Here is a 22,977-nt window from a genome sequence, read left to right as displayed (position 1 = left end):
CTGAACAAAACGGGACAGCAATGCAAGCGGGAGCTGAAGCGGACGTGGGAGAGGCAGGACTGCAGAAGTGGCAAGAGAGGAGCGCACGCTGCAATGCCAGTAATTACCCTCCGAGGCCTTCCCATCCTTCTCTGCTCTGCCACCCAAACCCCCACTAACCTGGCATTTCTGTGCAAGCCAGCAAATCCCTGCAGCTCTTCCTCAGCCTCTTTCCCTTTTCCCCACGTAGCCCCCTGCCTCTCCTAACCACTTAGTTAACTCAAGCAGGAAATCTTCTAGCTTTACCTTTTCGTGCTGCTTCAGGCCCATCTCCTGATGAGGATCCAAGTTAAATGCCAGTATGTTCTTTTTCCTCCCCAAGATTTTGAACCGGGTAATTATATTTTAAAATAACATTGTAAAACACAAAATGAAACAAGTGAAAGTACCAGAACTAAGGCTGTGTGATTTATTGACACAAGCTATTAATACATTTTGTAGATAACTACATATATTTAACAATATATTAAGTGCAAGCTGGATTTTTAGAGTATAGTTAATACGGTGCATGTTATAAGCTCATACTGTGTTTTTTTTTAATTAATCTACAGCTGCATGCTCATCGTTAGAAAACTTTCCCACAAGCATTTGCTGCTACAAATGGCTGAGGAACTGAACTACCTCAGTTTTAACTTTTGAACCATACATAGTGTAATCTGTTAAGAACCTTAGATAAAGAAGGAGGCTAATTTATAGCAGAGCAGGCACCAGCCAGTTGAAGAATCCCTAATTAATTATAAAGCAGGTACTTCCAAAATAAGGAGGAAGGGTTTTTTTCTTTTCTTTTTTCTTTCTTTTTTTTTTTTTTTTTTTGGCAGGTTAAATCACATATACTTAATACTTTCCCAGATGTGTTTCTCATGCTTTGTCATCTGAGGAAAACAAGACAGTAACAGTAGTAAGAAATTTGTCTTGCGTCTTTTATGCGTTATATCTTGCATTCCTTTCTTTTTGTTAAGATGTTGAAACGTTTGTGATGTATTAATAAAGTGCATTTAAAATTCATGCTTCATAAATGTTTTCTGACCAGACCGATACATACATTTATGAATATGTGCAGCACACTATAATTTTAAGAATGTGATCACAACCTTTTTTCACGTTTCCCAGCTTCTGTGTACTTGGCTTTGCAACTTCAATGTCCTTCAAGGTGGATCCTTTTAAAAATGATATAAAACTGACAGTGAAAGGCCACTGGGATTATTGAATTTCTTGAAGACTCCAGCTTTCTGGAGGGTTAGAAGTAGAGATGGACTCCTTGGAAAATGCAATAAATTCATAGGGGAAGGGGAGTAGGACTGAAGCACTGAGGATCATCAGGAACGTGGATGCCATAGTATTTTTCAAAGGTTAATAGAGTTAGAAAAAGAAGGACACAGTCTTAGGTAAACCAGAAAGCTGTGATAGCTGCTCAGAGGAAGCCTGCAGCACAAGACGGCAGCAGCATGCACCAGCTGCTCGAGTGCCCAGCAGGGCTGGTGGGCATGGTGGCCTTCCCGGGAGCTGGTGCTCCGCTGGTGCTCCCTGGCACTGGTGTCAGCCTCCCACAGCAGTAGGGATACCTGCGCACATGTGGCTTGCACAAACACAGGCAGTCAAAAGGCAGTTCTTCTAGAGCACAAATTTCCAAAGCTTATGATAGATTTCTTGCCCTACTGGTTCCTTGAACATTTATTCATAGCTCTGCTTAAAAGCAAAAAAAAAAAACAACAAGAAGAAAAATTGTTCCTATCATTGCTGAACTGGACTACAAACATTGGTGGCTTGGCCTGGCTTCACAGCAGCATAAACAGTCCAGGTAAGAGATATAGCCATAAAAAGTACACTAACTGTGGTTTTTCTTTTTCTTTTTCTTTTTTTGAATTGGTAATTTCTAGTATCACTTTGGACATGCAGAGTTAAAGTCTTCTATACAGGTGGTAAAAGTTATATGTATTTATTGGTTGCTTTAATGCATTATCATTATAATATAGCATCCACCTTTATTTAACCTTTATAGAAGTAACTGCGTAAGTGCAGCTGTTACAGTGCTGTCATTGTTACATATAACTAACTCATGCATTTCAAATATTCATGTACAGCATTTATTGCAAAGCAGAAAAGAGTGACCTGTATGAAAATAACACCTTCTTTTAAGGCTTTTAAACCTGAATTCCACACAACTTTGTAGCATTTTCTTCTATTATAAACTCTTTTGCACATAACATATTTAATATGCTTCCCACATGAAATTTACTCTTTAATACTTGCTAGTAAATCAGTATATAATCACCCTGACTCCTATCAGAGCTAATATATTTGACCAAACTTTCTGAAAAACAAAAATATACGTACATTATACAGCATATAGACTGAATCAGCATCCTTAAACACACTACTCCAAGATTTGCTTTGTAGAGATAAAAAACCCCGAAGAACGTACACTCAGTAATACTCCAGACAAGACGGCAGAAACAGACAGCAGTACTGAGGGAGGCCAGCGCGCGTGGAGAGAGGACAGAATATAACCGGATACCTGAATGATGAAAGTCAGGTGGACCAGGGGAGGGAAACAAGAAGTAATAGCTTCCAGTGCAGAAACTGGAGTGAAAAGCAATGTGTACATGGTCTCGTGATTTCAGGCAGGGAATTGGGGGAATGGCTAACCTGAAGCTGTCCCAGTCCTCTTGGCACCACATAGGATGCAGCCAGCCCTACGACGGTGGAAAAATGAGCAACGTTCGTGCTTTGACCTCCCTCTCAGTCTGATTCCTCCATGGAGAGAGCTCCTTGGCTATTTCACAGTTTATTTGCCCAGTTTGGCCTTTGCGTTCTGCGATTTTAGGCCTCGTGTGACCGCTTCATTCCTGCGTACGCGCAGATGCACACAGCTAGACTTCTTAGCCCGAAGGCAAAGGTGATCACCAGCTTCTTTGCCTGATTTGCTGCCCTTTAAAGCACTTTCTGAACGGCATCAGCTTGCTCTACTCATGAGGGTGTAGAGTTAGCCATAACGGCACCAAAATCTTAACTCACGTGGATACAGCACTTAAAAAGTTCACATTGTAATAAAAGAGTCTCTATAAACACTGCATCCAAGATATGCATTGTGTTTATGCTGAGAAGGTTTAAAAACAAAAACCCTGAAGAATTTACATTTAGGTCTAACAGTGCTAAGTCGAGGTAATGTTGTCTTATTACGCAATATTCCTGGCTAGTGAAATTCAGTTTCCAGTAGTTTAATGTTGCATTTGTGATAGAGAGCAAGTTCCCACACATAGCCATGTGAAAGTCTTACTGGCAAAGGCTGTTTGACATTTTTCTATTAAGACAGGATGCAGTGGTCCTACTTTTCTTTGATCTGACTTCATTCAAAAAAAGAAAAACATTTCAAAATGGCCATCAGCAGCATGACATGTTTGTTTGTTTTCACACAGTTTTTTTTCTTTTTGTCCCAGTCCTTCTTGGATAGATGAGAGTGTAGCACCTAGTGTCCCCATTACATGTGGGATGCTAACCACCCCTGCGCTCCCCTCATGTGAAATATCGACACTGTGTAGAGTCAATGTAGCAGTAGGAAGTGCATCGTAATTTTCCGTAAGACCTAAAATGAAAGAGAAAAATATCAGTTTCAAAGTATGCTGTAGTTCACATTATGAATATAGCTTCTGGATGTAACACTCTGCAGGAATCAAGGCAATTCATGTAAGATGTTGCAGCAGAAAGTGCCAAGTGCAGCGACATTTGTCAACCAAAACAAAGGAACAATTCCCAGTAGTGCTCTATTGTGCTCCTCTTTGCCAGCAAAAGCTAATTCCCACTAATGTCAATTAAAAAAAAAAATCCCTGCTGAGAGGAACCTGCACATTGTCCAGTGCCTGTGGAGGAGGCCTCCATGCTAGTTCCAGACAGCTGTAAATTCTTCGGGCAATCACCAGGTCCCTGACACTGAGATTTTGGTAAGCATTTAATTCCTGTAACTTTTATGGGAAATCCACAGGAACTGGGTAACTAAATACTTGAGGATCTGAGTTAAGCATTTTCCAGTAACTTTCAATAGCTTCAGTAGATGTGATTTTGCCTTTCCTTTGACTTATTTTACACATATGTGAAATAATGATAGTGCCGCATGCCCATCATTGAAAGAATATAAAGTGAAATAAAAACATTAGATGCAAGTTTTATTTACAATGTGTGTGTGTATGGGGATACTTGCGAAATACGGAAAAATGGAGATCTTTTTTATCTATCTTTCCATTGACTTAAACTGAGCTGCAATGATTCTATGTACTGAAGACCTGACCAGATATGCTAATAAAAAAAGCAATTTTGATCAGTTTTTATTGCTACCATATGTTCTAGTGAATAATGCACCTTTTAGATAATCCAAAAGCATAGCTCCTTTAAAATATGTCCTCAAATAACCCACATTCTCAGAAAACCAGCACAAAATCTGAAGCAAAGGTGGGTGAAATATGAGGGGGGGATTTTGGCACTGGAAAGAGTAGAAAATGGGAAAATCAGTTGCAGCAGAGTTACTGGAGGAGAGGCTGCTTTGGGATGAAACTCCCTTTCGACTGCCAAGCTCACATATTTCTCTCACTGTACTGATGAGTCACAGCTTCTCTTTTCTTTTAGCAGATAATCAGCAGGCTGCATGCACAAAAATAAAGATTTCAGTCGCTCTTCAAAACCTGATTATATGTGGAAAGTGAAATGTAGAAAAATTTCTCATGTTTTTGCAGGACTCTTACTTTTGGCATCTGACTTCAGACTTTGAAAAGGAAATGGTTTTTACAGGCAGATAGCTCAACACTCTCTTGAAGACAAGTTCCCTTAACAATGTTTCAGGTTGTCGGGTTTGCTAGTCTCAATTTTAGTAATCTCTTGCACCAGGAGTGCTCCAACAATTGCAATGGAAGGATTAGCGCAGCTCTTGATTTACAGAGATGTCCTGTGGTTTCTTATTCCTGTCAATTAGCACATTATTCTTTCATGAATGATGAGGACTCTGCACATAATTTCATTTGCAAATTAAATGTTTCCTGTTAGCCAGTAACAATACCTGACAGTTAAATAGAGGTACTGCTGTTGGAGGCAAAATGCTGACCAGAGGAAGCTATTTACACAAATGCAGAGAAGGCAACTCAACAATAAGCAGATGCTTTACAGAAAGACACTGCTAAGCAGATGTATGGTTTTGCATCTGTTGTTCAGTGAATTTCCAGAAGGAAGGGTTAGTATGGTTGATTCAGAAACAAAGATGCCTCTAGAGTACCCATTAAGGGCAAGGGCAAAAGGAGACTGATCTGTGCTTTTTTTTTTTTTTTCCTTCCCCATTCAATGATCATGGTCTTTCCTGTTCCTAGTATGTTATGAGTGGACATTAATGCAACATTAACATTCCCAAAATGAGGAAAATCTTTGCGAGTAATGGTCAAATGTATGCCTGTATGATCTTCATTCATTTAGCACAGTAGGAATTGTGTGCATATAATGGAGAGGTGACATTTAGCCCTTAAGGTCAATAATATGTGGAAAGAATCTGACAGTCTTTCTCCCCCCCCCCAACTCTCCTCAGTGGTCCCAGCTGAACAAGGTTTACTTGGGTAACACTTTTCTCCTTTAATGCTAACAATGAAGCAAAAGACAGGTTCATACATACCCCGGGAGGTATGTTTTGCATGTCAAATATCCAAAATCCTTCCCATCACAGTCTTCGACCCCCTCATGTCTGTAGCCATCGCCACAGTAAGCACGGCGGCATCCTAGTTAAAAATACAGAAAGGAAGACCTTCTTAACACAAGTGGAACTGGATTTATAAGGGTAGAGCATAAAACAAGGCACTGGGGAGAGGCATCCTATAAGGACCTCTGTCTTAGGAGATGCAATACTCTTCACTACAAAGAATATTCTATCTTTAGCCTTATTTGGGTGACCAAGAAAAGAAATGCTATCAATAATTACTATATGAGCCATAATTACAACAATAATTACAATAATTACTGCTACTATAGATAGTTACTATAGAAGTAAATCAAAGGAATAAAATACAGTCAACATAAACGATTTGCGGAGGTCACATTTTCAAAAAACCGCTTCAAAATCATTAAGCAGTTTGAAAATCCCAGGCTGGATCTTCACCCAACATTGTGCAGTATTCACATGTGTCTACTGCAAGTGAGTTCCCACATACAAACAAGATTAGGCAGCCTATTGCCTCTCCATCAAAAAAAAAAAAGTTAGCATGTAGTGATTGCAAAAAAGGTGTTTTTCTCACTGATTCTTACTGTCTTCAGTGTGAGTGGGGCCTGAGACCTTTTTTCATGGTGACGGGAGTGTAGGCTGCAGTAATTTGTGAACTGTACTTCAACAGCCGGACTTTGCTTTTGATGTCTCCAACTTTTTGAGTATGACTTTGTAAGTTGAGAACAAATTCCTTTAGCTAAAATCCCTTTGACACCTCTTCAGAGGCATTTTTATTAAGCAGATTAAAAGGACACTCAAGCATAGAAAGTCTGTAAGAATTAGAAGTGGGTCATTTACTAACCATGTATTTGTCTTAGAAATCTCATTAATTGCACCAATGATCTGTTTATCAGAAATTTCTGCTTCTAAGAACAATAAGCCTATTGTACAATTAAACCCACTTAGCATTCAGTTAACCTTTTTCTTTTGAAAAGAGAATGACTGGCAGAGGCACACAGGCGCACAGGAACACAACGATGACCATGTGCTCATTGCTGAGTAATTGAGTTACAACTGTTCAGGTCAGGCCACATCGGTGTCAGAAGTTTACCTATTGCGATGCCTCTATTCACTTGCAGATGTGCCAAGCACATAGCACAGGGTAACACGATGGGCTTCCAGATGCATAACATACAACTGTGCGAGGGCTGGAACTAATGAGCGCAGCTTTCCTGTGTGTTTGTATCTCCTGGTTAACTGCAAATTCTCAATGAATTATTTTCTCATGCTTGGAGCCTCAGACGTCACTCTATCTCACTGGATTGCTCTTGTGGTCAGGCAAGCCTAGAGGGGGTGTTTATTTATATGCCTTGCTCTCTATACCTGTTGCAAACTGAATTGCCTTTGAAATTTCTTGTTTTCTAATGCAAAGTTGGCTAGGGATTCCTATGTTAGAAGGGGAAGGCTGGTGATTGACAGGTGGGTAGACAAAGTCACACACAGCGTGTCTACATACCTCTCATTTCTTAGAAAGCTGGGCTGAAAAATGGAGGGATATATAAATGAAAAAGAAAACTTGCATCTTTCAGTGTTGGCTGATACTTGTTCTGCAAGGTGAAAAAAGTCCATTTGCTAAAAATGGTAAGAAAGTACTAAACCTGTTAGGTGTCTGCTGTAGATGGTACAGATTGCTGCTCTCTGGGGAAGAAATCAAGTGGTAAAAGTGAGGCAAATGTGGCGACTTCTCATTTTGCACACTACAGCTGTGGTGCTTCCCTCTGTCAGTGTCTGCACTGAGTTCGCAAATCACAAGCTGCCCGCAAGCTCCCCCGTATGGTGTGCAACGCTCGTGTGATGTACGTGGCAGGGCACCCTGTGGAAATGACTAACGCACCTTCCACGCTAGAAGAGGAAAACGAGCGCCCTCAGGGAGCCATAACTCACCTATGCAGTCATCAGTCACGACCGCGTTGCCGTCATCGCACTCTTCCCCGGCCTGTACGATGCCGTCTCCGCAGGTGCCGCCATCCTCTACGGGGTAACCCACAGGGTAGAAAGGGGTGAGCTGGCCAAACAAACACACAGCAGTTAATGGGGTGGCACGGCCACCCGCCTGGGTAACACTGAAGAGAAAGAGCTGCCCAGGCGGCTCCAGCCCATGCAGCTTTCCTGCGGGGTGACTTATTCCCAAAACGCAAGCATTGCCACACCGAGGAGTGACCACGGCCCATCACTTGGCCACATGCAGCTCTGCAGTGCGGAGCCAAAGGTTTTGCAAGTTTAGCAGCTGTTTGGAAAGGCAGTTTTGGTTTAGGTTCCTCTCCCACATAAAGTTAAAACCTTTTTCAGGCGGTTTGTATACAGGGGAATCACATCAATGATTTTCTGTTGCAACCAGGTTTTCTTTTTCTGCTATTTGATGGTTAATAGGGGTTATACAGAGCCTGATTCAAACTCTGTTAAGGATCCTTCTGCTGATTACAGTGGGATTGGCTCAGTCCCTTGAAGCAAAAAGGAAATACAAGGCTTTGATTTGCAGGGTTTGTACTTTCTCACAACTTGGCACCCTGATGAGTTTTGCCTTATTTTGTGATAAATCAAAGACTCTCATTACCACCAGAATTCCCCAAACAGCCCCATTTCGTTCACTACTGGAGCATGGTTCACAGAGAGGTTAGCAGAATCTGGAACACTGATAAGTTAAGGCCTCAATAATTAAGATTTCTGTGAAAAAAAATTACAGAATTAATACAGCTGTGACACTGCTCAAAAATGAGCTTTTTCTTAATTTGTTTGACTGACTCTGTACCATATCTTGAGTTCAGAAGTATGTGCTATGTGCTGTGTTTAAAAATGAAACATACACTCACAAGTTTTTTCAGATCATAGTCATATTTTCACCTGGATTGGGAGCCATCCAATGGTATCCTTGAAATACAAAGATCTTTGATCTCTTCTAAAAGCTAAGGCATTTTCAGTGTTCAACCGCTCCAACTCTTCTTGATTGTTCACCACAAAAATCTGGGGCACAGAAGAACAGGTCATTCATAACCCTTTCAAGAAGCATTTCAGTTTATCATGGAATCTAGCTTTGCAGGCTGACATATGTATCTGCAACTACATAAATATTGCAAAGAAAAATGCTGTGGTTGTTTTCGGGAGCAGAATGGTACTGCAACGCCACGTTAGTCCATGTTCTGCTAGACTCTAAAAGGCTGTTTTGCAATGGTAAAAGAGATGAGTTTTCAAGAGATAATGGTCTTTCTTGAGGACCTAATTAAGGCTTCAGTGACCTTATCTCAAAATGCACAGCCACAGGTAATGACCATGCAAATACTCATGCATAATCATAGCTGCAAAAAATTTCAGATGCTCAAACGTTTAGATACTGGAACAATTGCAAAATCCATACAGGCATAAATGCTCTTTGTGGCTTGTCTATAATTTTTTAGGCATGCTTGTGGCTACAAAATAAATAATGCATTGCTCAATGTAGCCTTCACCTATTTTTTAATGCTTTGTTGAGACCTAACTGGCATTGAAATGCGTATTTCTTTACAAGCACACACTTCAGTCTAAAGCAAAGTCTTCAATTAAACAGAAAAAGATAGTTCAAAATGGAGAGAATTAGGATGAGCTTCCCTCTACCCACACTCTTTTAATGTCTTAGTCACTGAAATTGGCTGTTAGGGGCATTAGGAAATAATCTCTTCTTTCAGCAATTTAATCAAATTATTTTTAGCAAAATTCAAACCATTTTTAAATTAAGAAAAAGCAAATGGAATGTTTCTGAGCAAAATGGATTTAGTAACATACTGCCTGAGCCTGATTCCTACCAGCATAGACAGAATTAGCTTTTTTATAACAAATTACCCTGAAATTTTTACATAGCACAGTATTCCCAGAGCCCCTGACAAAGGCCAATATCATTAAAGAAGCATTGAATAAAAATGCCTTCAGCCTGAATGACAGAAAGCAAAGAAACAGAAAGCCAACAAAGAACCAATTCTGTAATTGTGTTCAGTAGCTAAAGTCCCAGCCTCAGAGCTCTAATTTCTGTTGAAATCAATGGAAGGTCTGTCTTCTCCGAAACTATAGATACTGGCCTTGTAAACTATAAAAGATTTAAAAAACAGAATGAATTATGGTGACAGAAAAAGGGAGTTTTGTTTCCTAGCCTCTCTGCTCCTCTGGCAGTCCAAGGACTTTGCAAGCTGAGGAGCGAGTGGGCTGGCTGCACTGGGGAGCTGCTATGGCAGGAACGAGTGGCTGAAACCAGGTGAATTCCCGTGTTCAGTGCTGGCTGCAATCCTGCTTTGGCAAAGCGGGACCTCCAACACCCCGGGACGCAGACACAGAGTGCCTTCTCTGGGGCTTTTCCACATGCAGCTCTAGCAACCCTGACAGCAGCCTCCAAGTGGTGCCAGGCTCACTAAGGCACTGCTACGTGGGGATCTAAATGGGATAAAAAGCAGTGTTAAGCTTGTGCTCTTGACACTTGAGGGAGTAAAACAAATGGGACAGGCATATGGGGAGTGCGGCTCAGCAAGCACCCCACTTTCAGAGAAGATGAAAGCAGAAATTTGTATGGCTTCCCTGCCTGCCTCTTTGTCATCCCCTCATTCCTGAGAACAGAAACTGCACTTGATTGTCACCACATAAGAGTTCATAGAGATGGCTCTGAGTTATTTATATTTTAGGTGGTTACACCTTCGTTACCTTCTTTAAAGTTCTAGTATTAAACTGTGCCTGATGGGGAAGAAGGTACAGGGGGTAATAAGACCTGCACGGAATATTGCAGGCCTTACACTTTGTCCTGTGTTTTCCATGCCATGAAATATATGATAGGTGTTGGCAATAGTGTGCAGTGGGATGTGAGATGCACCTTCATTTCATGTGCTTTCTTCTGTCACCATTAAGATCTAGAAATAACTGGGCTTTCTGGAATGTAACATGCAGAGGGATGAGCAACTAAGCTGACAAGATTTGCAGCACATGCGTGCAAAAGACTGGCCCAGTTTAATGAACAGTGTTGTATGTGCCCTTTCACGCACAACGGTGGCTTTCTGAAGAGGTGGCAGATGGGCAGGTTAACAAAGCTAACTGCTGTGTATTGTCATTCAAAGACAAGACATCATGCAATGCTCCTTTTGTCTGCATGGCAGGCCTACGCGTGCTTGTACACAGCAGCAGAAAGGTAGCATTTTCATTGCCGATTAAGTGCTACCATGCAGAGAATAATAAGGCAGGGCCCAGCTGAAGGAAAAGTACAGAAATATTATTTACAAAACCCAAAGAAATCAGAGAGAAAAAAGTCCTACATCACTTGCCAGCAGTGAATTGTCCTTCAGCGTACTTTGTCCAATCTGCTCATAAAAATGCTTTCAAGAAGGCTAGAGATTGAAATTGGGCTATATAAGTGTATGTCTACAGACAGGAGCTCAGAAGTCTGACTCCCATGGTTCGTGGAGACTTTTTTCATTCAAGGTAGAGGAGCTGTGTTTTGGGACAAAGTGCTATATATGTATATGCTATATGCTTGACCCTGATACTCAATTCTGAAATCACTGTGTTTGTAGACACAAAATATAAGCAAAAAAGAGATGCTTCCTTCACCAGCTGACCTGAAATACATTCCAGTTGACTGAAATAATAAGAACAGATTGTGTACATATAGTAAGGCTGAGGAAAGCATCCTCACGTTCAAAAAGGAGTTTCTAAAAATGTGCCACATCACTTACTGGTTTGAGATAGCTGCATTTCAGCATCTCAGTTACATAGTCCTCAGAGCTACATATGAGGTTAAATTCTTTTGCACTGACGGAATCTCAAAGGTTTCGGATAGTAGAAATAACACATTGCCCACATACAGACATCTTCCTTGTTAAATCCAAAATATTAGCAAACATAACACCTCTTATTAAAAAAACTACTTAAAAACAGTTGTCATCCTCTCCTAGAAAATCTGCTTACCGCAGGGACTTTTGGATAACTATGTCCAAACACAGATTCCTCATATGGTGGACTATTCACATTTTGTGGGGATCTGCAGAGACATCTCCCTGGAGGCCCTGGAAGTCCTCTTTCCCCTTTTGGTCCTATTGCTAATTGTCCTAGGAAGCAAAATAGCAGGTTGCCATGTGATGAAGTTACCATACAAAACACAAACACATCCTCAGTGCAAAAAGTACTGGTCAGGTGAATATGCACTTAGATACATTTTCAGAAATGCATATCTCCCAGCAAATCCACTGAGAGCTGAGGAAACTCATTACCAGAACCACCAATTCTAGCACTTTAGGAGAAAAACTAGAGCTTGTATCACATCCATTTTCTTTCAGCTCACTTTTAATTTTTTTCTACAAACTTTATAAAGAATGAGATTGGCCATTTGCTTATAATCTCCAGGTAAGTCTCAATATGCTTAAAGCTATAGAACTTCAGACCATGCCACATTTGTAAATTACTCTACAGCATCTATGCAGTGAGTATAGTGTAAGTGTTAGAGTCAGTCTTTGTATTATGTCTGTGTATGACTTGTGCATATATACAGTCAATTGAGCACTGCTGTCTCAGAGAGTTCTGTAAAGGAAATCCCAGTGAGAAATACAGGAGTGCTACAGATTAAAAAAACCCCCAAAACTATGGCTTTTTGACTTTCAAACAGTGTCAACGATGCAGTACTCGGCAGAATTAGAATTATGAGCTATCATGTTAATACTGTAAGCTGTGACATCATTACAGCAAGGTCATTTAGAATAAGAATTTATATGTTAGAGCAAAGAGATTGACAAGCCTGATACATAAATTTTCCAGAGGTGGAATAAAGTCTTTAAAAAGTAATCTCAAGATCTGGCTGCCTTCCCATTGGCATGGTGAAAATTCAACCCTTTGAAATTTTCTAGATAATTTACTCAGGATAAAGATGTTTCATAATGAGAGACATGAGATATATGAAGGGTAATTGTCAAATAGCCCCCAGGTCCACAGATGTACCATTTCCATACTACCAGAAGGAAGAAATCTCCTGCCCACTGGTGTAAGCAAGGGAAGAAAAAGGGAAAGAAAAATGAAAAAAAAAAAAAAAAGAACAGATCAGCTGCTGTACAAATAGTTGGTGTCCATTTGAGACAAGAATAGTTCCCAACTGTCTTTGCTTTTGTTTCTTTTCAAGACTCTTGTTATACTTCAGTAGAGAGCAAGTTTGGAAAAGCCCTTTCTGAACCGCAGTCACAGAGTATGACAGGTCGCTTATCATCTTTCATGTCTACACTCAGCCTCCCAAGAGAAAGCAAGCTGTCCAGAGCTCACGTGCATGCATAGTTTTGAAGCTGTATGGTTATTAGTTACACAAATGCAAAGAGCACAGAGATATCTACAAAATCTAGTAAAAGGAGAGAATCTTTTCCTCTCCCTTTTTCCCTCTAACTCCTGTCACTTTCCTTCTCTTTCCTGTTTCCCTGACTGTCACTGGGACTTGAGTCTCATCTGTTTTTCTTTCACAGAGCTTTGCAGGGTGAGTACCTCCTGGCTGACTAGAAATAGCAATCTGTCATTGTAAGCTAGCGTATCTGGAGAAGCAACAGACCTTTGGTGATGAAGATTAACTAGCTCCTTCAAGGCTGCCAGATAGCCTTTCATCATCCTCATCCAGTACAGTCCCACAAGGAACCACATGTTTCAGTTTTATCTGGAACGCCAAAAGCCATTATGAAGGCTTTGAAGCAAGGTATAAGATCCCTTAAAATGGACAAGGTTGGAAGGACCTGCCTTTTGGAGAAATCTCCTCACTGTAAGTGGAGAAGCAAACAAAGTCTTGCGGCGTTTTCTGTAACGGTGCTTATGTAGGCAGATGTGACCACTCAGGAGGGACTGGTGAGGAGGGGCAGTGCCTAAAATAACCTGATCCCCTGCTTACCTGATCCTGAAGGTCCAGGGGGGCCTGGCTGGCCTGAAGGACCAGGCCTTCCAGGTGGACCCATGATTCCCACAGGTCCAATGTCTCCCTTCTGTCCCTAGGAGAGAGGAGACATCCATTTGTTTGTTAAGTTATTAATAACGCACAACCTCGCCCCCTCTCCAGCCAGTAGAGGCTTCCCTTTCAAGAAAGCAGAGACATTTGCCAACAGGAGCAAGCACACAGCATGGACTCCAGAGCCATCACCCCGGGGAGAGGTGCGTTGTCATCTTCCACATGGAGATAGAAAGGTGCCTTCAAGCAGGGCTCCTGCTCCCAAAAAAGTGAATGGTACCAGTAGATGTGCACTGTGTGGAGTCGGGAACCACCCTGCTCTGACTTCAGTCATTCAGTGGCCTTTTTTCAAAGGTGGCTTTTCATCCCTGGTAGTTATCTAGGAGGCAGTACAGCTCAGGAAGAAAGGGCTAGTGGAGCTGAAATAGTGGAATCTGAAAATCATCAGTTGCTGTGTTAATGCACAACATGGAAAGAAAGCAGCTCTAACTTCTGGAGCTTAGGTTGACTTCGCAGGGCTGACAGAAAGAAATTAATTCATTTTACCTCTAAAAAGAGCAAAGTCAGTACAGAGTCAGCAAGGATGACATTTCCCAGGCTTAGGATGCATTTTTTCAGAAGCATCTAACGCTTTCGAACCTAATGCTTTGAGGCAGACACTTTATTTTCAAAAGTACTTCAGGAGCCTAGACTCCTGTATCTCCTTGACTTTCCCCTCAGATATAGCTATGTTAACATGTCATTGCAAGGTAAGCTAGGGCTTGGCTTTAAAAAGTGTAAGCCAGTGTGTGGTAACTGCCCTGCTGCATGCTGATGAATGACGTCCCTCTGGTCACTCAGTCAAAATGCAGTAAATTACCCATGGTAAAGGAGCTTACACCCGGTTACCCTGCAATGCTAGTATTCTTTAAAACCAGCTCCCTGATTTGCTTCTTGGGAGATTGTTTGTGCAGCCATCTCCTTAAGCATTTGAAAATTTTATCCTGGAACTGTTCAACACCTCTCTGGTTTTGCTCCCTAACTTACTATGGTGACACTTATTAAAAATAATTATATCTATTTTCTTATTCTTATACTGTCTGAGGTTTGGATTTCTCAGTTTTACAGAACTGATTTAGATTTCTGAAGTGTATCATACAGCTTAAAGTTTAAATATCTAATTTGCTTTTTATGTAACAACATACATTTTTTAGCATAACAGAAATGATTTGTGCTATGTTAGCTTTCCTTAAATGCCAAAGGAGATGAATTCCTTGAGCATTGTGTAATTTCAGGTTAATGTGCATTCACATGTGAATGATGGGCTGTTGCAGATCTAATTTCAGAGTAATGAAGCATACACAGTAATATATACTAAAATAATTTGGTGTTACACAATATGTTGTATCCTATGAATACATTTGAATGTCACTTGCACCATTTAACAGAGGAAGGTTATTTTTGCCATGGCCCATAAAGAACTAATTGAATATGTGCTTCGTTTAATCCTATTAGGTTAGCTCTGTGCCATCAAAACACTCCAGGATTTATGCGAATGTCCACCACGCTGATAGCTAATTGCCTCTTACATTATGCAATGTGAGTACACAAAACTGGCAGAGCAAGATTTGGTAGCCCCTGAAGAAGTTTGTGGGAAATCTCTTTTCCCACAGGATAAAGACCTGGCAGAGGAAATCCCATGCCAGTTGGACACATACTGCCTGAAAGCTACCTGACTTCTGTATCTCCTGTTTTGGAGGAATGATTGCTTAATGCCCTCTTGCTTAGCACAGATAGATTAAACAATGACTGAGGTTTCTATTAAATATCTTTGCCTTGTTTCTTTTCACATGTGCCCGTTGCATTCAGAAAAGCTTTTCCCATGGAAAATATTTATATTCCTTTGCCTTTTTTTCCAGGTAACATCATCTACAGCCCTAACCTTGTCAATGTTGAAATCCTAACTCACTGCTTAGCATCAATCAGTTCCTTAGGGTACATTATCTCTGTCTGAGGGCTCTGAGGCTGTGACTTGCAAATCCCACCTCCTCGCCACCTTTTAGGCAGAGCCTGCCCCAGAGGCAGAGCAGAGTTGAAGAAGTTAACGGGATAATCAAGATGTATCTCAAAATGGAAGTGGAAGTAACACCTTCCCAATTTAGCTGCTTTCATCTAGGGATGTCAGCTGGATCAAGAGGCAGGAAATGGCTCCATGTTGATGAAAACTATCGTCTCAGTTGAACAAACAACCGCAGAAGTGCAACACTTCAGTGTGACGAGACCAGCAGAGCTTTCAAACGCCATTTTAAAGTTTTTCAAAGGATTAAAAAAGAAGAAAAAAATAGCTAGATGACCCACTACAGAAAGGGAAACACAGTTTTCAAACAGAAATCATGCTGAAATCATTTTCAGAGCATCAGAAAGGTGTTTGTGTCCTGAGGTGTGAGCTTGGAAATCCTGATTTAGGGCCAGACCATAGTTCCTTTGTCACACTGATTTTTGCCTTAAACTATGAGATGTCTTATGTGACCACTTTTTGATTAAGATACTGTGTAATGAAACAAAACTTCTAAGATGAAATATGAAGTCCTTTCAGAAAAGAAAGGATAATGCATATGCTCTGTGTTGGAGCTGATCTGTAGGCACTGTGTCTTCTTCATCACTTATGCTACAGAAAGGCAACCTGTGCACATGCCTTTTGGCAGGACAGGTGAATACTGTTCGCAAAAATGTCAGAGAGCACACGTCAGCTTTTAAAACCTGCTAACTCAAGGACAAAAAATATCCTCGCTGGGTCACCTAGCAGACCTATATTACACATACCTTCCTTATGTTTGGTGATCTATTATGGGTTCCCCAACACCCAATTTTTAATTTCTCCCTATGTTGGGTGTTCTTTCACTTCAGATGCCAGCAGGCAGATTAGAGCAACAGTGAAGTAGGAGGGTGCCTCCCTTTGCAATACTAGATGTAACCAGACTGCAGCTAAGGTGCTTTCAGCTGTGCCTATTAACCACCACATCTACAGGCTCTGGTATCGGAGAGAGTGTACCTGAAAAGCAGCATCAGTGTAGCCAGAGCAGGCTCCTTCACTGTCCGTCAGTGGAAAGGCATGTGCTTCTCAGGCGGCAGTTCAGATTCTCAGAGGGACTGGTCTCCTAGGCATCAGGCTGGACTTTGTGACTGCTTCCTCAACCCTGCTTCCCCCCCGTACCATTGCTTAAAATAAGTACGCAAGGAAAGATGCAAGCAAAGAAGCGTATTTGGTCACTTGAATTGGTAACTACACTAATCTTGCTGCCTCCTTGGGGAATGCTGTGTTGGAACGGTCAGTACCAAATTTGCATACAGTTCACGGTCTCTACAGTTTATCTGAAATTCCAAAAAGTTATTTCCGCAAGCATAATTATTTGAACCCTAACTAAGAACCATTTGTCATCGTCCCACTCCATACCAGATTCCACACAAGATTACCATTCCTTCAAGTCGTAATGTGTTTGTCCTGACCTTTCTCAGGGAAGACGAATCTGTCCCTGGCACGCAGTATGATGGTGAGAAGTGTCATATAAATAAGCCAGACTGACAAAACAATCTTGTATTAGTATTAACAGAGGGAAAGGAAGAAACAGAGAGGATGTTTTAGTACTTTGATTCTTTGCACTATGTTTCGGTCATCTCCAAGGCCTTGCAGCTCTGCAGTCTGATCTGTACTAATCAACCCCGGGGCCTGGGCAAAGCCTGACTGAACCAAATTGGACAATGTTAACAGAAAGTACTCTCCAGCTGGGCCAAGCTGCTAGGTCAGCACCTAAAAAGACACTAGATAAACACTTAATGCGTATGTTAGAAATAAGGAATGTATTAAAGGACTGAGGTTTGGAAGTATAGACCAGTGATTTTCATTGCTGCAGACCACATATCAGTTTGACACATTGCAGCATGTCATTTTTAGTTTAGAGGACACTATTGCTGAGGCACACAAGCAATGTCTTTCTTAGTAGAGGTAGTATAGTTCTCCATAGTGGTGAGCCAAGGAGAAAATTCAGGAGCAGATGGGGACACAGGCAATGACATGTCTCTTGCAAGATGCCAACTCTGCCTATCTGCCCAGAGCTGCAGCAAGGAGGCTGTTTTTTGTAGCATGCACAGAAAAGCATCAGACTGTGCAAGAATATAGCTAAAAGCTGCGAAGTGTGAGCGAGGAGTGAAAGTATCCTCTGTTCTTCAGCAAAACTGCCTGAATTACCTCCCTCATCCAAAGCCTCAGAAATCCAGCGTTTACCTACAAACCTTCATTCTCTCATCTCAGGAATCTATTTCCATTGGGGGCTGAGGATGTCACCTGGGCAGGCTGAAAAGCAGTGAATTTTGGATAGCCCTCATGTTGCCATTGCAGCCTGTGACTTTGAGCAGCCCTGCTCCCTAAGCCAGCCACAGGGCCAGGGATGTGCAGCGCGTTCAGCACCGCAGCTGTTCCCTCCACCCCAAGCTGTGTCCCGTGCTGTCTGAGAGCTGCACCTCACGCTGACTCTGGAGTCATCGCAGACCTCCTTGTTGGAGTTACTGGCTGGGAATGGGAGCGTAACTCAGTGTTGCTTAGGATTCAAAGGGGGGTCCAATTCTGCTCAAGTTAGATTCAACCAGTTAGCTACCAGTGCATGGAAAATGCTACTTGCCCCATGATGTGTGGCCAGGGATTTGAATGCTGCAGGCAAGGTTCCAGTCCTAAAGTTTAGGCTTTAACCCCTATACAATCTGAGCAGACACATGAAGCTTACGATGCTTCTGTCTGCTCCCAGCATCACAAAACACAAGATACTGCTACGGAACAGCAAGCACAAGTATGCCACAACTACACAAATCAAGGGAAGAGAAAACACCAAGGTCCTACTTGTTTGCCTCGTTTTCCTGGTCTTCCTATAGGTCCTCTGTGTCCTGGTGCTCCAGATTGCCCCTTTGGGCCCATCTCGCCCTTTGTGGGTGTGGAGAAAAGGAAGCAGACCATAAGTACAGAAATGCACACTACCTTGGTTATATGTGCTTATACTACATAGCAGATGAACTGTGCTTTAATTTGTATGATTGCTCTAGATCATGTTGGCACTGTTTGTTTCTGAGAAACTCACAATTATAATCCAATATTTTACAACAAAGGCAAAGCCAAAAATCTCTCTTACAATTTCCCCGAATTTCCCTGAAAATCCTTTCCCTAAAGAGAAGGCTAAATGGAGAGATCAGAAGCATGCTAGAAGGCGAGGGGTTATTGAGAGAAGTTGGCTAGCAAAATTCTCTGACCCTTTTGACAACAGTTTGCTTTGCTGTTAAGATCTATGAAATAAAATATCCACGAAGAGGAAAGGTGGCTAATTCCCTGATCTCCTATCCTCCTTAGAAGCAACCATTATTTCCTTAGCCTAATTTCAGAGATAGGATGTGATTATCTCATAAAATGATCCTCCTTTAAGAATTTTATGCATAAAACAAGATAGAAGTCTGAATTATGATTGGTTTTCTAGTACAGAATAATGGTGAAATCTAAACTGGTCAGGATTACCACTGCTATTTATAGTAGCACCATTTTGATTGAGAGTATTGTGCAGGAAATGTCTGTTAGCTTTGTGCATAAAAAGTCAGAACAATTAGGCCAGTAATGAATCTATAATGGAGATTTTGAATATGTTAAATGGGAAAAAGATTATGTCCAAACCAATGTTCTGGAAATCAGAGAAATGACAACAACAACAACAAACTGAGCTAAATCTCCTATTTTTTCCTAAGATAAAAAGCCTGAAGGTCTTGGTCAAGTCCACAGCAACATCTCAATCAATGCTTTATGCTTTCTAACTACAGTCAAAGACAATTCTGAAGCCATTTGTTGACTCTATGCCAGCGCTTAACACAACTCCCCAGTACACCCTGTGAACTCACTTTCTGACCCAGCATTCCGGGGGAACCTATTTCTCCCTAGAAAGAAAAAGGAGAAAAATCATTAAAACATGTGGAGTGATCTTTGACAAAGACTGGCAGCACCAGTTTAGGTTTTTAAGGAAGAAAAACAAGTATCATGTGCAGTCCATAGATATCTGTGAAAATTCCAAGTTTTGGTTCAGTGCTGCAGGTGACAGTGTGCAGGTATTACATGGGAATTTTATTGCAAAGCCCTTGGTACGGTAACGCTGCTCATCTGTGCAGTCTTCTGCCATCTGCTTTCTCTCCTCCGGGAATGGCACACTGGTTGTGCTTTTGTCCACAGGTAACCCTGTCATCTGAACAACTACCAAAGCCTTTCTTCGGGAATGGCAATTCTTCATTTATGTCAAAAGGGATTTACTTTCCTTTTCTGAGATAAAAGGACCCGTAAGTCCCAGATCTCACTTCTTTCTCACAGCAATATAATGTCACCAGGTAGAAACATCTTGGAAAGCTGTCATGGGTCTGGACTGCACAGGTTTAGGTTGCCTACAGGGCATCCCCATCCCCTTGGAATGGGGGGCACAGGGGCACAGAGGCTGCCCCACATCACATGGGGCCACCTCCTCCCCTTGCCACCCTGGCCCTCCCAGGGACATGCCTCCAGGCTCCCTTTTTGCTCTCAGAAATACCTCAAGTGTTCATTTAGCTTAAGCGCAGAGCCATCTTGAAAAAAAAAGAAAAAAAGTACCTGGTCTCCTTTGACTCCTTTGTCACCTGTGTCACCTCTGGATCCCTGGTGAGAGATAAGAGGGCGATAAAAGCTTAGTTACTATGTTCCACATGGAAGCAAAATATGTTTCTCCTATATGAGGCATTATTTAGAGCCATGCAGCATATTGGAATATCTTTAGAGTGTGGTAGAGGGTAGATACCCTAAAATGTTTCCCTATTACTTTCACTGACACTATAACAGAATTAAGAATAAGGCTGGTAGAAGAAGGTACACACTCTCCCTGGCTAATTACTTTGAATATGTGCTTTTTTGGGCATGATATTTCCAAACTTCATTTTTTTCCCCCCAACTGGCTTCATTCAAGTTCAGGTCCCACTGTATGCCCTTCCAGTAAAAACTATCCCTGTGCCAAAGAATATACAGCCTAAATAAACCAGATCAATAATTAAGGATTATTATGCCCATTCTACAGATAGGGAAACTGTAGTGAGGTGCACTGTAGTAAACTGTTCACAGTAAGATGGGATGTAAGACATGCTCCTTTAGCATCCCAGCACAAGCTTCAAGATTGCTCTCCTTCTCCATACTTGTTTTCACCTTTTAATGGGAGCTTTAGACTTCCCTCAAACAAAATTTTCTAATTTCTAGAGTTAATCTGTTTACATAATTGTTTCCAATTGTTAAATCATCCATTATTCTATCGTTGTCATACTGACCTTTTCTCCTCTAGTTCCAGGAAAACCCTAAAGAAAATGATAAATATTTTAATGCTTCTAATTTTCAGAATTACCCAAGATGTAAGTTCATATCTTAAAAGTGAAGAAAAAGAGTGAAACACAAATAATTAACTTCATCAACTTCTAAACACAAATGAATGTTTATAGCTTCTAAGAGTGCACTGAAATAGAATTACAAAATATGAATCAAAGGCAAGACAACTCAGCCAATAAGCCAACATGAAAAAGCCAGGTAAAGCCAGCAGGTTTTATATTGCTTTTCAAATTAAAACAAGGATAATAAAATTGTAACTGAACGTGAATTAAGCCTTACTCTCCACAATTAATAATTTAGAATTATTTTAGCAATAATTTTCCTCTTCTTATTTTTTCCGCTATGGAAGATACCTTTAAAAGACATTTAAGTCAGCTTCTAATATGAAGATTACTGTGAAATTCCTCTTTAAGAAACATACAGCAAACTACTGTATTCATTTCTTCTTTCCAGTGCTTTGTCTGAATAAAGTAATTACATAATTTTTTTCAAGTTCTGTAAAATATTGTGGCTAAAATTTGTAAATGCAAAAGCTGTTCCATAGACGTGCAGATAGTAGGACAGTCAGACCATATCGTGTTTACTATCCAAACTCTCAGTACAGAGGCATAGTTTTAACAGAGGACCAAAAGGATCTCAACAATCTTACAAGGTAGGTGAAAAACATTTGAGTCATGAATTAACGTTGCAGATATAATTAAGAACTCCAGTTGCTAGGTGGATTATATATGAGCTTTGCTTTTAAAAAGAATTTGTGCATTACAATAACTTACACGAAAGCATTTTCATGAGAAGATAAGAACACATTCAAGCCCGAACAGACAACATAACTTTGCTTGAAGGAGAGCATATCTTTTTAGCTGTACTAAAAAAGATACATATTGATAAATGCTTTCTAGCAAATTCATGAGGGAAGCAGCTGTCAGCAGAGCATTAGAAACAGATGTCTGAAAATGCAGCATTTGTTTAACAAACCTTGGAGCCCATTGGTCCTCTTGTACCTGGCAATCCCATCACACCCAAATCTCCCTTTTCACCCTAAAGGGGTCAATAAAGAGAGTTATTGATTATGGCTCTCTGATGAGGTCATATTTTTGAATGTCTGATAGTTTAATGGTTTTGTGTTGAATACAAGAGACAAGTCTGACCTTTACAAGGCTTGGCGTAGCACTATAGCAGAAGTCTATTTTGCAATTATATTCGGCCCAAGTCCTCTGATATTCTCTTTTTCTTCTATTTGCATTTTCTTGGGTGTGTAACTTGTGCTTGAGTTTTGCCAGATGCTATTAAAGGGCATTCAAGCAAATCAGCAGCAGTACAGCTTTTTCTGTTTGAAGGTGCATAGCCTCTACCTATCATATCTACGTCACTTCCACTGAGTTACAGAGAAGAAAGGCATTTTGTTGCAAGCCTTATGGCATGGAGGGACATACTGGTTACTTTTACATTAGCACTGAGACATTATCTGCTTTACAGTGGTTTGGGGCCAGCAAATCACCAAAAGACTTTGCAATGAATTCTCTGGCTGCTGTCAGCTAATTATCTAAGTTGAAATATGGAATACTCCATGCAGAAATGCAGCTGCCTTATCCAGTAGAATACAGTTGGCTCTCTTTCCTCTTTGGCTTTCACTGTGCTAGTGGTGAAGAGGATTTTCATATTGGCTGCTGCTTTGGCAGAAGTTCAGAGAAGACTTGAAGAAACAAAGCAGAAGAGATGGGAACTGGACCAAGGCTGTGTCTAAGGAAGAGCAGACAAGTAAGGAGAACCAGCTGAAGAAATGTAAGGTGTGGAGATGGGAATGAGAAGAAAAAACAGCTCACTGGAGATTTACAGCAAGATGATGTAAAGAATGGGTGTAGTGAAGACGGATATTGGGAGTTTGGGAAGACCAGAGGAAGA

The 22,977-nt window shown here is 41.0% G+C and overlaps 1 protein-coding gene across 1 annotated transcript in view; it reads right to left on the bottom strand.

Annotated features, from left to right (window-relative positions):
- Positions 1-1,753: 1,753 nt before the first annotated feature.
- COLQ (collagen like tail subunit of asymmetric acetylcholinesterase) overlaps positions 1,754-22,977 on the bottom strand; it is a 46,113-nt gene continuing 24,889 nt past the window's right edge. Inside the window, exons 6-16 of the mRNA XM_064506247.1 lie at positions 22,051-22,113; positions 21,021-21,047; positions 20,320-20,364; positions 19,587-19,622; positions 18,550-18,630; positions 13,626-13,722; positions 11,681-11,820; positions 8,609-8,728; positions 7,652-7,772; positions 5,684-5,786; positions 1,754-3,622 (exon numbers count right to left, since the gene is read on the bottom strand). Of these exons, the coding sequence (XP_064362317.1) occupies positions 3,553-3,622; positions 5,684-5,786; positions 7,652-7,772; positions 8,609-8,728; positions 11,681-11,820; positions 13,626-13,722; positions 18,550-18,630; positions 19,587-19,622; positions 20,320-20,364; positions 21,021-21,047; positions 22,051-22,113 (903 nt within the window). The 3' untranslated portion in view covers positions 1,754-3,552. The remainder of the gene's footprint in view (positions 3,623-5,683; positions 5,787-7,651; positions 7,773-8,608; positions 8,729-11,680; positions 11,821-13,625; positions 13,723-18,549; positions 18,631-19,586; positions 19,623-20,319; positions 20,365-21,020; positions 21,048-22,050; positions 22,114-22,977) is intronic.

This window comes from Dromaius novaehollandiae, chromosome 2 (genome assembly GCF_036370855.1).
Source record: "Dromaius novaehollandiae isolate bDroNov1 chromosome 2, bDroNov1.hap1, whole genome shotgun sequence".
Taxonomy (NCBI): domain Eukaryota; kingdom Metazoa; phylum Chordata; class Aves; order Casuariiformes; family Dromaiidae; genus Dromaius; species Dromaius novaehollandiae.
The sequence above is the reverse complement of the archived record's forward strand: the minus strand, read 5'-3'. Positions and strand labels throughout refer to the sequence as shown.